Here is a 15,117-nt window from a genome sequence, read left to right on the forward strand (position 1 = left end):
GAAAAAGAAGATCCTACATAATAACAGCCATCTGTTCCTTAGAAGGTCTAAAAAACAGGTAATTACAACCTCAGATGAGCAATACATGACATATAACACCCTGTCACGATTTATTCAACAAAAATAAGGCAAAAATGGAGAAGCCATATGTGAAAAAGTAAGTACACACGTACTGCTGACCAGCTAGTAGCCTCCATGAAAATGGCTTTAAATTGGTTAGGAAGATAAGAATAAGAATTTATGCCAAGTCACCAAAATACCCACTGCATCCCTTATAATTACACCAACTCTAATAATGAAAGAATGCACATAATGATTCACATACAGTATATACAGTATATAACATTTAATATAAACCTTTTAAAAAAAGATTGAGAATATCAAATAGGCCATTCTAATAAAACTGTATCTAGGCAAGTATCAAACTGATTTATTATGTTTTCTTCCAGTAAAGGCCTAATTGCATTTGTGAAGAAGTCACACCCTTTATAAAACAAGTATAGAGCCTGAAGCCTGGATTAAGAAAGTTACAGTACTTTCATTACACTGCAGCTTCCCACTTTAGACAACAGCATAACTCTGTCTGGTGTCTAATGTAGATGAGGTCTTGCACAGCGTATGCTAATGCATATAAGGTTATAAAGGTAGTACGGGTATACCTCACATTAACCCAGCATGTCTCCTTCTGAATTGCAAGAAAGCAGCTGTCACACACATCACTAAAATAAGAATATTTTCATTAATATTTATTCATTATATATGGTGTTATAAAATTAAGATCAGGGGTAAGCAGCAGAGGCAGTTTCCTGTAATCATGAACCTTCTCATTACGACAGGGCCTCGCGCTCCCACCGCAGAACTTCTACAAGGTGAGTGAACTACAAAGGGGAGAGGGTAGATGGTAGAGGGGGTAGATAGTAAGAAGGGGGAGAAGGGGATGAGAGAGGGTAGATAGTGAGAAAGGGAAGGAGAGGGGGTAGATAGTGAGAAAAGGGAGGAGAGGTAGATAGTGAGAAAAGGGGTAGTAAGAATATTCAAATAAATAAAGAGTGAGAATGAGTGAGAGAATTTATATATATATATATTATACACCTGTGTGTGTAATCTCATCCGCTCCATAGTGTGTCCCTGAATGGCAGAAATAAAATCTGGTCACCCTAATCTCCTCCGATGTCCAACAACCACGGTAGAACTCCCTTTATCATCTTGCACAATGGGATTTCTGTCTTGTACTGGAAATATCAGTTCCCATAATGTATTGCATGGCCGCCTATTGCTGATGGTGAGCCCAATCTGCCTTGCAATTGCAATATTAGGGAGCGGCATGTTTACAATAAGCAATATCCTGTATATGCATTAAACCCTGTCTAATGTTTATACCAGCGGGACAAATTACGCTATCTGTAAACTGTGTCCAGATCCCCTTAATATGAACTGAAACTGATACAAGACAAATAGAACCTGCCTGAATGGAGCCCACTATGTCCCTAAGGTAAGATGTGGATGCAGCCAAGTTCCCCACTGTATGTCAATATGTCATCACTGGAAAGTCAGCCCATGAGTGCTATACATGGGGCAGAGTATATGGTACCAGTTGGATTCCAAGACACCACGTCGAGCAAGTTTTCCGATCACTGTTATTCTGTACCTACCAAGCTCTGATGCATGACGTGGACACACATATGTTTCTAGCTGTGTTACAGGGACATTGATATATGTGAAACAAACGTTTGCCAGGTTATCCATGCAAGGAACCAGGATGTGGATCTGGCAGGTCCTGCAGAAAATAATACCTGCCTGGATGTAACAAGAAGATCCACAACGCACACTGTGCTGCTTGTTTCTGTATATACAACGTCCGTAAACTATGGATGCCAAGCAGGATCTAGAACTTGTTTTCCGATCGGAAGGAGTATTTGTTTTCTGTTGTGATATGTGAAGCTGTGTTATATCTGCTCACAGATTTATCTTTGTTAATGAATTAACAAATACAAGTAAGCTTCACATGCACATAGGAGACACAAGCTGTGATATCCTCAAAATAAGTTATATGATATTGAATCAAAACAAAAGTCCAGAGCGACTTATCATAGTATTATGTACTCCATCTCCATTTGGAGACAGACTTGTCTTTGTGCACTCAGGATGGAAAGTCCATCAAATAAACACAATGTAAATTATACAATTGGTATTGCACCCAACACACGTGTCTGATGGATAATCCACCACTGCCCTACGACAAGATGTGGTGAGTGGCCTCACTCTCAATGTATCCTGTTGTGTGTGTTTATGTGTGTGTGTGTATATATATATATATTTATAAATAATTACAATAACATTAACACGCCCTCAGTTGTTTAGGATGTATTTTTGTTTGAACCAGTTCCAGCTGTGGAAACTGTGAACTGACACAGGAAACGTGCTATGCTAATTTAGCAGCAAATTATACAGTAAATATTAAAATAGTAAGGGAAATTAAACATACATGCGATAGGCATAAGACATGATTAAGATCTGAGTCGTTACACCCAGTGGCGTATGTGACAGAACCCGCCATCACTGGGACCACTGGAGAAGCCTGACTGCCAGCCTCCTCCCTATTGACTATGGGCCCTGGGTTTGTAAAGACTTCTGTGGCTACCCCCAGCAGTATCATCTCATCACTCGCTGAGGGGATTATCTCCAGCAGACAGCCAGGATCTGCAACCAGGGAGTGACCGCCATTGTTTTAATTTAATATCAGACCCCTCCACCCCATGGTGCATTATAATGTTGTATAAATCAGTCTCCCCCCCCATTGAATTGTTAATCCTGTTACTGCCCCTGTTGTCTCTGGGAGGCAGATTAAGGGGGCAGTCAGTGGCGGAACTACCGGGGTCGCAGGGGTCGCGACTGCGACCGGGCCCCGGCGGCAGGGGGGCCCAAGCCAAGGGGCCGCTCGAAATCGGGCAGGGGCGGGGGCGTCCAACATGAAGACAGCCGCTGAGCTGCCCCCCAGGCTGCCCGAAATCTAATCAAAGCGGCCGCTGGGTGGTGATGCGGCCGGCCGGCATCAGCACCCAGCAGCCGTGTGCGATGGCCGTCTAGTGATGGGAGCAGCGTGAAGGGTGAAAGCTCCGCCCTCTCGCACTGACCTTTCACCCCTCACGCTGCTCCCATCACTATGCAGCCATCAGACTGCCGAGAATGTAATCTAAACGGCCGATGCGTGCTGATGCCGCCGGCCGGCTCTGCTTTAATACTTTTTTTTACTTTATATGGCAAGCCGATCCAGCTTACCATATAAATAAAATAAAAAAAGTGTTAAAGTAGCTCCGGCCGGCGGCATCAGCACGCATCGGCCGTTTAGATTACATTCCCAGCAGTCTGATGGCTGCATAGTGATGGGAGCAGCGTGAGGTGGAAGCTCCGCCCACTCGCACTCACTGCTGCAGCACCGGATGTAAGGTCAGTGGCATCCTGTCACCATAGAGGAGAACAGTGTGAAGCTACCAGGAAGTCAAGAGAAGTAGAAGGTGAGTAAAATAATGTATTTTTTGTACTGTATAATGTTTTTTGTATTTGTTAAAAACAAAAAAAATCGGCATGTGTGTGTATGTAAGTGTGTCCCCCTATATGCCACTCTGCCTCCAGAAATGCCTTATACCCCCCTATATGCCACTCTGTCCCATGATATGCCTTTTAACCCCCTATATGCCAGAGTTGCATATAGGGGTATAAGGCATTTCTGGATGCAGAGTGACATATAGGGGGTCAAAAGGCATATCTGGAGGCAGAGTGGCATAAAGGGGGTTAAAAGGTATATCATGGGGCAGAGGAGCATATAGGAGGGTATAAAGCATATCGGGGAGGCAGAGTGGGATATAGGGGGCATAAGGCTTTTCTGGAGGCAGAGTGCCCCATGATATGCCTTTTAACCCCCTTCATGCCACTCTGCCTCCAGAAATGCCTTATACCCCCTATATGCCACTCTGTCCCATGATATGCCTTTTAACCCCCTATATGGAAGAGTGGCATATAGGGGGTTAGAAGGCATATCATGGGACAGAGTGGCATATATTATTTTTTATTTAATATGGCAAGCTGGATCGGCTTGCCATATAAAGTAAACAAAAATGTCCCATGATATGCCTTTTAACCTCCTATATGGCAGAGTGGCATATAGGGGGTTAGAAGGCATATCATGGGACAGAGTGGCATATAGGGGGGTATAAGGCTTTTCTCGAGGCAGAGTGCCCCATGATATGCCTTTTCACCCCCTTTATGCCACTCTGCCTCCAGAAATGCCTTATACCCCCCTATATGCCACTCTGTCCCATGATATGCCTTTTAACCCCCTATAGAAGAATAATGTGATCAGTGTTTTGTTCCACTGAATAAAATGGAACTCTTTCATCTAAAAATGTTTGCAGTATTAAATGTTTTGATCCCATTATGTGTAATGTATTTCATTTATTAGGGCCTTTTAACACTTTTGCTTTCTGGCATTTCAATACAAATAATGAGATAAAAAGAATGGCACGTAGTGTGACTCGGGTGTGTATAAGGGGTGCGTGTGGGTATAAGAGCTTCACCGTGAGATAAACTATATGGGGCTGGTCTCCAAATTTTTCCAGGGCTGCTTTTCAGTCCCAGTCTGGCCCTGCCTCGAGGTGCGGCCCGGGTAAGATCGGCAGCCAGGGCAACCGATCTTACGCGAGCCGCACCTCAAGCCCTGCTACTTACTTGTGGGAGGGTCTTCTGGACTGCACAGAAGAAGCGGAGTTCACGTGACATCCTACTTCCTCTGGGCTTTAGCAGAGAAGGCAGAGGGAGGCCGCGCCCCCTGCTGAAGTCTGTGAGCGGCATCGAGGAGCTGCAGTGTAGGTAAGGGGGTGGGGAGGGTGTTTGAATGAGTGTGTGTGATCGAGGGAATGAATCTGGGAATGAATCTGTGAATGAATGATTATATTAATAAATGAGCGTGTGTGTGTGTGATAGCATGGATGTGTAAGTGCTGGAACCTAGGCATCATGGGACTGTGATTGCTGTTAGCAATCACACTCCTATCATGCCAAGTCAGCCAGTACATGCTGAAACCTGGCCAGCTGCCCCCCTTGTGTAGTGATGCTGCCAGCAGTATGGGGTCTGCACTTACAGCCACCCTGTACCAGCATGTACTGGCTGACTTGGCATGATAGGAGTGTGATTGCTAACAGCAATCACAGTCCCATCATGCCTAGGTTCCAGCATTTACTGGATGGATGTGTAAGTGCTGGAACCTAGGCATGATGGGACTGTGACTACTGTTAGCAATCACACTCCTATGATGCCAAGTCAGCCAGTACATGCTGAAACCTAGCTAGCTGCCCCCCTTGTGTAGTGATGCTGCCAGCAGTATGGGGTCTGCACATCACTTACAGCCACCCTGTACCAGCATGTACTGGCTGACTTGGCATGATAGGAGTGTGATTGCTAACAGCAATCACAGCGAGCACAGTCCCATCATGCCTAGGTACCAGCATTTACTGGTTGCCTGGGTATGAAAAGAGTGTGATTGCTGTTAGCAATCACACTCCTATCATGCCAAGTCATATTGCTAATTTTGTCCAATTGTGTGTTACCTACTTTTATTAAAAATGTGAGTTTTTATTATTATTTTTAAAGGTGGGGGTCATTTTCGGTTTTGGCTAAGTGAACCCTGAATGTTTTGGTCCACCGAGGGGGTGGGGGGGCCCTTAACAGATTCTCGCACCCGGGCCCTGAGGCGTCTAGTTACGCCCCTGGGGGCAGTTTATGTCCCAATATCTTATTTTATGTTAATGTGTGTTTTGCTGGATATATCCAGCTCTGTGTGTCCAAAATAAATCAGTTTGGTTTTACCCAGTAGCGTACCTAGCGGGGGGGCGGGGGGGGCGGTCCGCACCGGGTGCCGCTCATCAGGGGGTGCCAACTTGCCGGCACCCGGCACCCCTCCAGAGACGGACAGTAATGTCCGCCGCTGGAGGAGCAGGCTTGCAAGGGAGCGGTATCGGAGGTCTTTAACAGACCACCGGCTCCCTTGAGTGATTTTAAGCCGGTTCAAGGATTTTTCTTGAACCCGGCTTAAAATCACTCAAGGGAGCCGGAGGTCTGTTAAAGACCTCCGATACCGCTCCCTTGCGATCCGCGAGGCAACAGCTGTTGTGCGCCGGGGTTTGTTGTCAGATCCCGGCGCACAACACTGAAGCCGCGCCCACCGCTGTCCGTGCCCTCTGACCCGGAAGAAGACAGAGAAGACAGAAGAACTGAAGAAGAGGAGCGAAGAGAAGGAAAAGGAGCTGTAAGGAGAAAAGAGGAAAGGTAGTAAAGCATACAGTGAGAGTGGATTGGTGTATGTGTGTGGATTGGTGTATGTGTGTGGATTGGTATGTGTGTGGATTGGTATGTGTGTGGATTGGTGTATGTGTGTGGATTGGTATGTGTGTGGATTGGTGTATGTGTGTGGATTGGTATGTGTGTGGATTGGTGTATGTGTGTGGATTGGTGTATGTGTGTGGATTGGTATGTGTGTGGATTGGTATGTGTGTGGATTGGTGTATGTGTGTGGATTGGTATGTGTGTGGATTGGTATGTGTGTGGATTAGTATGTGTGTGTGGATTGGTATGTGTGTGGATTAGTATATGTGTGGATTGGTATGTGTGTGGATTGGTATGTGTGTGTGGATTGGTGTGTGTGTGGATTAGTATGTGTGTGGATTGGTATGTGTGTGGATTGGTATGTGTGTGGATTGGTGTATATGTGTGGATTGGTGTATGTGTGTGGATTGGTGTGTGTGTGGATTGGTGTGTGTGTGGATTGGTATATGTGTGGATTGGTATGTGTGTGGATTGGTATGTGTGTGGATTGGTATGTGTGTGGATTAGTATATGTGTGGATTGGTATGTGTGTGTGGATTGGTGTATATGTGTGGATTGGTGTATGTGTGTGGATTGGTGTATGTGTGTGGATTGGTATATGTGTGGATTAGTATATGTGTGGATTGGTATGTGTGTGTGGATTAGTATATGTGTGTGGATTAGTTTGTGTGTGGATTGGTATGTGTTTGTGGATTGGTATGTGTTTGTGGATTGGTATGTGTGGATTGGTAAGTGTGTGAGAGTGATGGGTGTTATGCTGTACCATTTCCAATGTATTTTTCATTATATAATTATGCTCTAAAGTACATCATAACTCCCATCACTCTATACTGTTCTATACAGTGGCAGAGCTGGGAGACAGAGGCCTTGCACCCCCACCGCAGGACTCCTGAAAGGTAAGTGAACTTCAAAGAGGGAGAGGGTAGATAGTTAGGAGGGGTAGATAGGGAGAAGGGAGTGAGAAGGGGTAGATAGGGCAGAAGGGAGTGAGAAGGGGTAGATAGGGCAGAAGGGAGCGAGAAGGGGTAGATAGGGCAATCATACTCCTATCATGCCAAGTCTGCGAGTGTCTCCTGGAATCTGGGTATGCCTGGGCATGATAGGAATGTGATTGCTGTTAACAATTATATGTATATATATATATATATATATATATATATATATATATATATTGTTATTTAATTGTTTTGTCCTATTTTGGTGTGTTACTTACTTTAAATAAAAGTGTTAGATTTTTTTATGGTGTGTGGGGGGGTCATATTCAGTTTCGGCCAGGTAGTTTTAAAGTGTGTGGGGGGGTGCCACATACAGGATCCACCCCGGGTGCCAAATACTCTAGGTACGCCCCTGGTTTTACCCTACACTGAGTCTCGGCTGGGGAACTGGGGAAAGTGTGTGTCCCAGGCTAAGGGAGCGCAAGTCAGCGGAGGTAGTGGGTCGGACTAGCCAGATCCGTGACAGCGTATTTACCTTTAGAGTTACCTGACCCAAGGCAGTGCCACCAGCCATCCCCACCACTACGCCATCCTCTGTTGAATGCCTGGATATGACGTCATATCTTGGCTCACAGGGCAGATATAAACTATGGTGTGATGCATAGTGGTGGGATGCATTTTTCTTATAGTTAAAGGAATAGTTTAACGTTCCCAAGTCCCTGACATTTCCATTAAAAAAGACTGCATATTAACCTAACCCAGGGGTAGGCAATCCGGCTCTCCTGATGTTGTGGACAACATCTCCCATAATGCTCTTACAGTGATGATGCTGGCAAAGCATCAAGGGAAATTTAGTTCACAACATCTGGGGAGCCGAAGACTGCCTACCCCTGACCTAAAGTCCTAACCTACAAAATACAGGCCTAGACCCCACCTGCACCGTTTCCCAAGCCAGCACTGGAGCTGACCAGAGGTAACTATATTGGCCACAAAATAACAGCCAAAGTATGGGGGGTTCCCTTGTTACATACATGTGTTTGGGGGGTTTCAGAATCCCCCAATGTATTTGCAAAAGCAACACCAAGAAAATGTAAAGGAACCGCATGGATATCATATGCCATAAAGCGCATATTTACATACAGCGCTAGAAAACGGAGTAAAAAAAATACTCCTTTGTAAGAAACTAATGAAAATGACTTGAAAGAACATTTGTTTACAGACGCCGAAGCATTTTACAGCCCGCCTCTCTGCATGTTGTCATTTACTGTTTCTTGACAGATTTATGGTGTTTGCCGCAACAGACACCCTATAGTTATTTATGTTATTACATCAGCAGTTGCTTCAAACATCTTTTATGATTACTGCAGGTGTTTTGCATGTCTGTCAACATTAAGCATTTCATGCATTTCCTGGTATAACAAGGATTTCCTTAAGAGAAGTCATCTCCTGTTCCTCTGATGTGTACGGTAACTGCTAACAATAAACGTGCTTCTCTGAACAGGTGACACCGGGTGAGCTTGCAATGCATGCAGTAAGGTCACTGTGCCAAGGTCATCACTGATCACTGGGATGCTTCATGCTGTGTGTTTGTATAAGGTCAGTGTGTGTAAGTATGAATGAGCAGCGCACGCAGCCCACACATAGAGCCGGGGACAGGTAACGTGTACCCCCGATCACAACGTCCCATGCTGTCGGGAAGGCGGATGCCTCTACTGGGCGTGGTCTGAGTGGAGGCGTGTCACCGGACATCCAATAGGATGCAGGGGGCTGAGGGCCAGGACAGTGCCGTAGTATCCAGCCGGGTGGCTGTACCTTCATTGGCTTGGACCAGGGCAGCGGCTCAGGTGTAGGACAGTGGCGCTGTATGTAGGGCAGTTACTGGTATGCTTTTCTACCAGGTCCGGTAGTCTCGGGTGATTAGAGGAGCATGGCCCGGGACTGCACGGAGCGACAGTTCCAGGAGGTGCTGGAGCGCTGCGGTGGTGCGGATAAGGTGCTGCTGGTCGGGGAGATGTGGCAGCGAGTGGAGAGCCGGGCTCTGCTGGAGGGTTTCCTGCGTACGTTGTTTCCCAAAGAGCAGGAAGACGGAGCGCCGCACTGTGTGGTTCCTCAGGAGAAGGAGCCCGGGGTTGCCGCAGCGCAGCGGTCCCGGCGCTTTTGCCTGGTGTTTTTCCTGTGCCGGGCAGAGTCTCTCCGGCTCCGGGAGTCACAGCGGCGTTTGAAAGAGATCCTGCGTGATGTGAAGGATCGCACCCCGGGGGGAGGTGCGGTGATCGGGGTCATCGTGCAGCCGGATGGAGCGGGGGAGACTGCAGAGGAGGAAGAGGGGACCCCGGAGGAGCAGAAGCTGGGAGGCCCCGCTGGGTGTCTGGCTTCTCTGAGCCACGACGTCTCTTTGCTGCTGGCCCTGCTCGGATCGGTGTTCACTCCGGGGAGAGGCCGCTGGCCTGAGGTCCGGGCAGCCGCGCTGCTCCAAGGGCAAGAGGAGAGCAGGAGAGAGGTGCAGAGATTGGCGTGCGAGGCTCTCTCAGCAGCAGCAGGTAATGTCTCCTCTGTCAGTATTTACTAAAGTGCGATAAATCGGAGAGCCTCTACTTCTCCACACTTACCGCTTCACATCATCGCCTATTACACGAGTCAGTAAGAGTTGTTAAGTTATTCACTACAGTGCATTTTACAGACATCTCTGCCCCCCCCCATCCAAATCTGTGTTTCATTTCAGGCACATGACTAGCCATATGATTTAATCAGCTGTGGTGTCCATTCATCCCACCATCATTTAATTAGATCATATGAAGTGTATATATAAACCGGCACACAAGGGGTCTTTGTGTGTAATTGCATGACCTGATACAATCATATGAATGCACACAAAAATAAAGACCCCAATTCGTCTAAAGATTGAATAAGTGCCTTTAGAGGAGGGCCAGCACCTTTTGGCTGGGGGTGGGGGGCTAGTGGCCATCTGCACCCTTCCTACTCCACCTACCTGGACACATTGTGAAGGCCACTGATCTTATATTCTGGTGGCCTTGTAACATCACCCTATGTGACCCTACTGAGTGGCAAGGGTCACACTGAGTCAGCCCTTACTGAAATCTAAATGCACAGAAACAAACCCTGTAGTGATAAACGGAATGATCTGCTTCCAAAACCCATACTGGGGATATACAGGATAATCACTTTTTTTGCTGGTTTCACTGTATCCCTTGTGTTTCTTTTAACTCTGAATTAATGTTTTTTTGTTTCTTTTTATGGGTATTTTCTTTTTTTACTTTTATTTCCTATTTATTTATTTTTTGTTACAATACATCCAAAGAAAAACAGTTATTCCACATTTCTGAGCGCACTCGAGATAAAAACATCACGTAGCAAAATATCAATTGCCATCATTATAGGCCAGCTGAGTACAGCCCAACTCAAAAAACAGCACAAATTAAACAAAATCCCCACACAACATGATATTAATTACTACGTCAGTTGATAAAATTGGCAGAGATTTACTGGCAAAAATAGTAATTAACTTGATTGAGGGTATCTTCTAATGAGTACTAGTTTTACTCCAGCTCTACTGTTTATCAGTGCTAGAGAGACTCAACATTGTAAGTTCTGACTTGGTCTTGTTGCTCCAAACCTTTGAGTAAATCTATACAAGTGGCCAAGCCGACCAGCGGAGAGCTACGAGCTGATCCAGCAACTTGACAAAAGTACAGATGCTCACCAGGAATAAACTCTTAGGCATGAAGAGCTTGAGTTGATTTGGTTTCCACTTCACCTAGTTTTTTGACCTAATCTAGTCCAGATATTGCAATTTATAGTTGTTATCCTGGCTGCTGGATCCATGCTATGGCAATATTTGTAGATAAGTGTTTCTATATTGTGTGCTTCTGCTTCACTAAGGATGATTAAGTTGAACGATATTCTGCGTCTAACACCTTCTCGTATGTTCCTGCTCAGATTTACAGAAGACTCTGAAACAGAAACCTCTGTTACATTGTTTTCCTTGGTGCAGGCGGAGGACAAAGAAAGACCATGTCCTCAAAGGTAAGATGAGCAGCAGCTGGGTGTGGGGGACTTTTATCTGTTTGCCAGGATGGATCCACTAAATGCTGAACATCTGTAGTTACAGAGAATCCCGAAGAAGGAACTGCACTGACTGTCTTGAATTACCCGAATGGAGACTATTCCAAGAATAGCAGTGATGCGTAGAGCCAGTGTTAGGTCTCCTGATCCAGCTCTCCTGCATTCCAAGTCTTACTCCAATGGAGTATGCCAACTGAAAATAAGGCACCCGAACATGGAGAAATCAGACGTCCAGAACTATTCACCTGCTGCCTTATTACTACCAGAGCTTCGGATGTGTATCTATGTCTCTCTCAGATTTAGCTGGTTTTCGATATGAATGTGAATGGACGTGTAGAACTGTGATTTCTACACAGGATTTTCATCCTGATCATGCCCTAGTGAGATTATCCCGTATACAATGTGCTTTACTGTTTTATAATACCCACTGTACTGAAATCTGAAAAGTTTCTCAACGGTAGCTAAAGCTGCTTTCAAGCTTGGGGCATCGTTCATTGACCTTGCTTGAGCTCCCATTTCTTCTGACACAATAACTCTTTTATTTTAGCGTAGTCCAGTTGTGATCATTGAATCGTATTTTAATGCAGAGCTGCACCTTCTGTGACTGTGGTTATCTTTAAATTAAAGAGACAGTCCTTTTTTTTACTCTTAGAAAAATCATTACTTACAGTAAAAGGTTTGTACATTTTGTTATCTTAAAATATTGAATTAAAAGGCCAGACCAAACCAAACCATACATGAGCCATCGGCGTCCATAAGGCGCTATTGTATCCTCACTGTTGGAAGCCCGTTCAGGCAGAATGTATATAAAAGTAAGTTAGTTGCCTTATAAGCTCTACTTACTTATATTAAAATTAAGGTTTTTACAATAATTTTTCTTGAGCTTAGTTTACTTGCCAACGGTAGCTTCCTGCCATCTTGTCCCTTATTTTGGGCTACTACTCCCCTTGGCCAATCCTTGATTTGACTGGTGTGTATATAATATATATATATGTGTGTTATGGTGGAGGAAATTTAGGAGACATTTAATTTTCTGCACTGTTAGTAGGTTTTGTAAATGCATCAAAGTAAAGAGACTTTATCGCAGGTATCCAAAGGTCAATGGATGTGGGTGTGACTCATCGGCGGATGTGAGCACCCGCGGCTTATCGTGTTTATTTGTACATTGCTATGTATAAATATGCAGTTTATAGCTTGATTCTGTAAAGTCTGAAACGGTGCTTTACAAGCACTGCTACAAATAAAACAAGCGTGTTAAAAATGTGGCGCCAATTCTGCTTTTGTGTGCGTGCGTATTGGCATAGCCAACCTGGTGGAAAACCAGGCTGTCCTGCGTTTTTAACGACCCCTGTGCATATTCTGGGAGCAGGTCTGACATAAAGTATAGTGGTATTGGTAAGTCTCAGTGGTTTTTATCTCTGTGAATCAATAAATCCTTGGCCATCATATAATCTGGAACATTTGCCTTACAGTTCTGCTCTAATTGATTATCTGAGCGTCCTATATCTGTAATAATCTATCATCGTTTCAATACAAGTGATATAATTCATAATAGATGTACTGCATATGCATTTTCTATATAAATATGCTATTTCTATATATATATATATATATATATATATATATATATATTAGTGACTGTTTTTAAAACAATTTGTGTCACCATTCTTTGCCATGGATTGCTAAAAGGCTAGGTCCAAGTGTTATGAGCTCTCGCATATTTAATGTTTATATATTTAATTTATTTTCATTTTATATTTGTGTATATGTGTGTGTAAAAAAAAAAACAAAAACACAAACCCAAAAACAAAAAAAAACTAGGTAAGGTAATGGAAAAAAGGTTCTAGGTAAATACCTACAGGGGATTTTCTAGTTAGGAAACATACACTTCTGAAATACGTGTTTTTTTTTTTCCTTTGCAATAAAACCGGAACTGAAATGAGGATGTGCGCTTATCTCAGGCACGTGTTTGAGCGGTTTGTAGAAACATGGAGGCTGCTAGATGCGTGTGATGGGCAGGTGTGAAGGTGGTATAGTGGAAATTGTCTTCACACATATATGCCGTACTGATATGTAGATATTTCCTCTGCAATGGCACCAGTGAGCTAAAATTTGAGACGCGCCGTAGGGCGGGCTATAAAGCGGTAGTCTGTTGTTGATGAGCATCTCATTCTTTATGTATGGCATTTCACCCTTTGAGGATCTCTTGTAGAGGTGTAAAGGTGAGTCCAAGCATGGTCCTCCTTGCTCTCATGTCTATAGGGATACCAATCATACCCCACTGACAAGGCCAACGAAGGCCAAAACGTCAATCTGGGGTTGTTGGTTCCCTTGTGCACAGGAAATTTGCCTCACATTTCGGTTCTAGACTGATATGTTGATGGAGATTTTTCCCCGGTAATGGCATGAGAGCTAAAATTTGAGATGCTCCCAAGAGGGGACGCGCCGTAGAACGGGCCATGGAAGTGTCTTTCTGTTTTTGGTGAGCATCTCATACTCTATTTGTTTGGCATTTCATACATATGACTCTTAAAATCAAAGTTCTGTATTTTAAATTGATTAAATTAGGATGGTTCATAATGTTTCACATGTGCTAAAGACAATAGACATTGAAACTTCTGGCCTGTTTAGCACATCAGCAGTACACTTCATTGATCGACCACATTAAATGTTTGTGTCATGCTAAGCTGTTCTTTATTTTTACCTAGAGTGCATGTCATAAAAGTTTTAAACTTGATCGCTACAGAAAAAGTGAAGATTACGTCCTGTTACCCTTTGATGCTGGCTTTTCTGTGCTAATATTTGGCCGGTACACAATTTCTACCTGCTTCAGTCTGTCCCTGACTGTATTACTGTGCAGGGTACATGCACCACCACAACCGCCAGGTGTATGGAAAGGTATCATAGAAAAAAAATCATAGAAAAAAAAGTTTGACCACCTTATTAAAGGTTACTGCACCATGCGGCTATTTTATGGTTTATTGATTGTTGTAAAGTGGAAAAGGTCACTATCAGATAAGGTACTAGGTAATGTGTATTGAGGGATGGGACGGCTGAGCTATCTTGGCTTATTTACTACCCTCGTGACTTGAAATTGAATGTGGGAAGCCAGAAATTTACAACACACGTTAATAAATACCCAAGTGGACAGTTACTGGCTTTATATCAGACGATAATCCAAGTGGGAGTGATCTTGGCTTAATTCTCATCTAGGTTTATAGCTCCTTGACCCAAAGTGTGTCTTGGCTCCATGTGAAGCATGGGCTACGGGAACACATGTAACCGTGTTAATGCCACCTTGGATCTAGTCATTATCTGCTGTTTACAAATGGATTTTCCTTGGATACAAAACAAAATCCAAAGAGAAATACAAAAAGTACCATATCCGATAAAATGTATAATATATACTAATAAAGAGTTCCAGTGTAAAGACAAGAATGTGTTTTATTTATATGTATGTTTAGATACACATTATAGTGACTTTGAACACAGGGTACACTCATACCCACCTAAAGCTCTGAGCTTCTAGAAAAAGGGCACTAAAGAGGAACCAGAGGAATTTATTACTCAAAGAAGGTCACTTGGGAGGTGTACGTTAGTACGGAAAGAATTCTATAGACCAAGGTACGTCATTTGAATAACAATGGCATGAATTGGCTGTCTGCTGCCATGCCAATACAGCTACCGTGGGAAAAACACTGAAGATTTCAGCTCTGCTGTA

The 15,117-nt window shown here is 44.1% G+C and overlaps 1 protein-coding gene across 1 annotated transcript; it reads left to right on the plus strand.

Annotated features, from left to right (window-relative positions):
- Positions 1-9,111: 9,111 nt before the first annotated feature.
- On the plus strand, positions 9,112-12,059 carry C3H2orf72 (chromosome 3 C2orf72 homolog). The gene is made up of 3 exons (XM_053460783.1): positions 9,112-9,853; positions 11,271-11,357; positions 11,437-12,059. Exons 1-3 carry the CDS (start codon positions 9,241-9,243, stop codon positions 11,520-11,522), a joined length of 786 nt encoding a protein of 261 aa, XP_053316758.1. The 5' UTR covers positions 9,112-9,240; the 3' UTR covers positions 11,523-12,059.
- The last annotated feature ends 3,058 nt before the right edge of the window (positions 12,060-15,117 follow it).

This window comes from Spea bombifrons, chromosome 3 (assembly GCF_027358695.1).
Source record: "Spea bombifrons isolate aSpeBom1 chromosome 3, aSpeBom1.2.pri, whole genome shotgun sequence".
Classification (NCBI taxonomy): Eukaryota; Metazoa; Chordata; class Amphibia; order Anura; family Pelobatidae; genus Spea; species Spea bombifrons.

Excerpts from the sequence above, each read along its gene's own strand:
- C3H2orf72 (XM_053460783.1), top strand. The coding sequence starts at position 9,241 with ATGGCCCGGGACTGCACGGAGCGACAGTTCCAGGAGGTGCTGGAGCGC. Across the intron at positions 9,854-11,270 it reads GGCTCTCTCAGCAGCAGCAG|ATTTACAGAAGACTCTGAAA; the intron begins GTAATGTCTCCT and ends GTTCCTGCTCAG. Across the intron at positions 11,358-11,436 it reads GAAAGACCATGTCCTCAAAG|TTACAGAGAATCCCGAAGAA; the intron begins GTAAGATGAGCA and ends GAACATCTGTAG.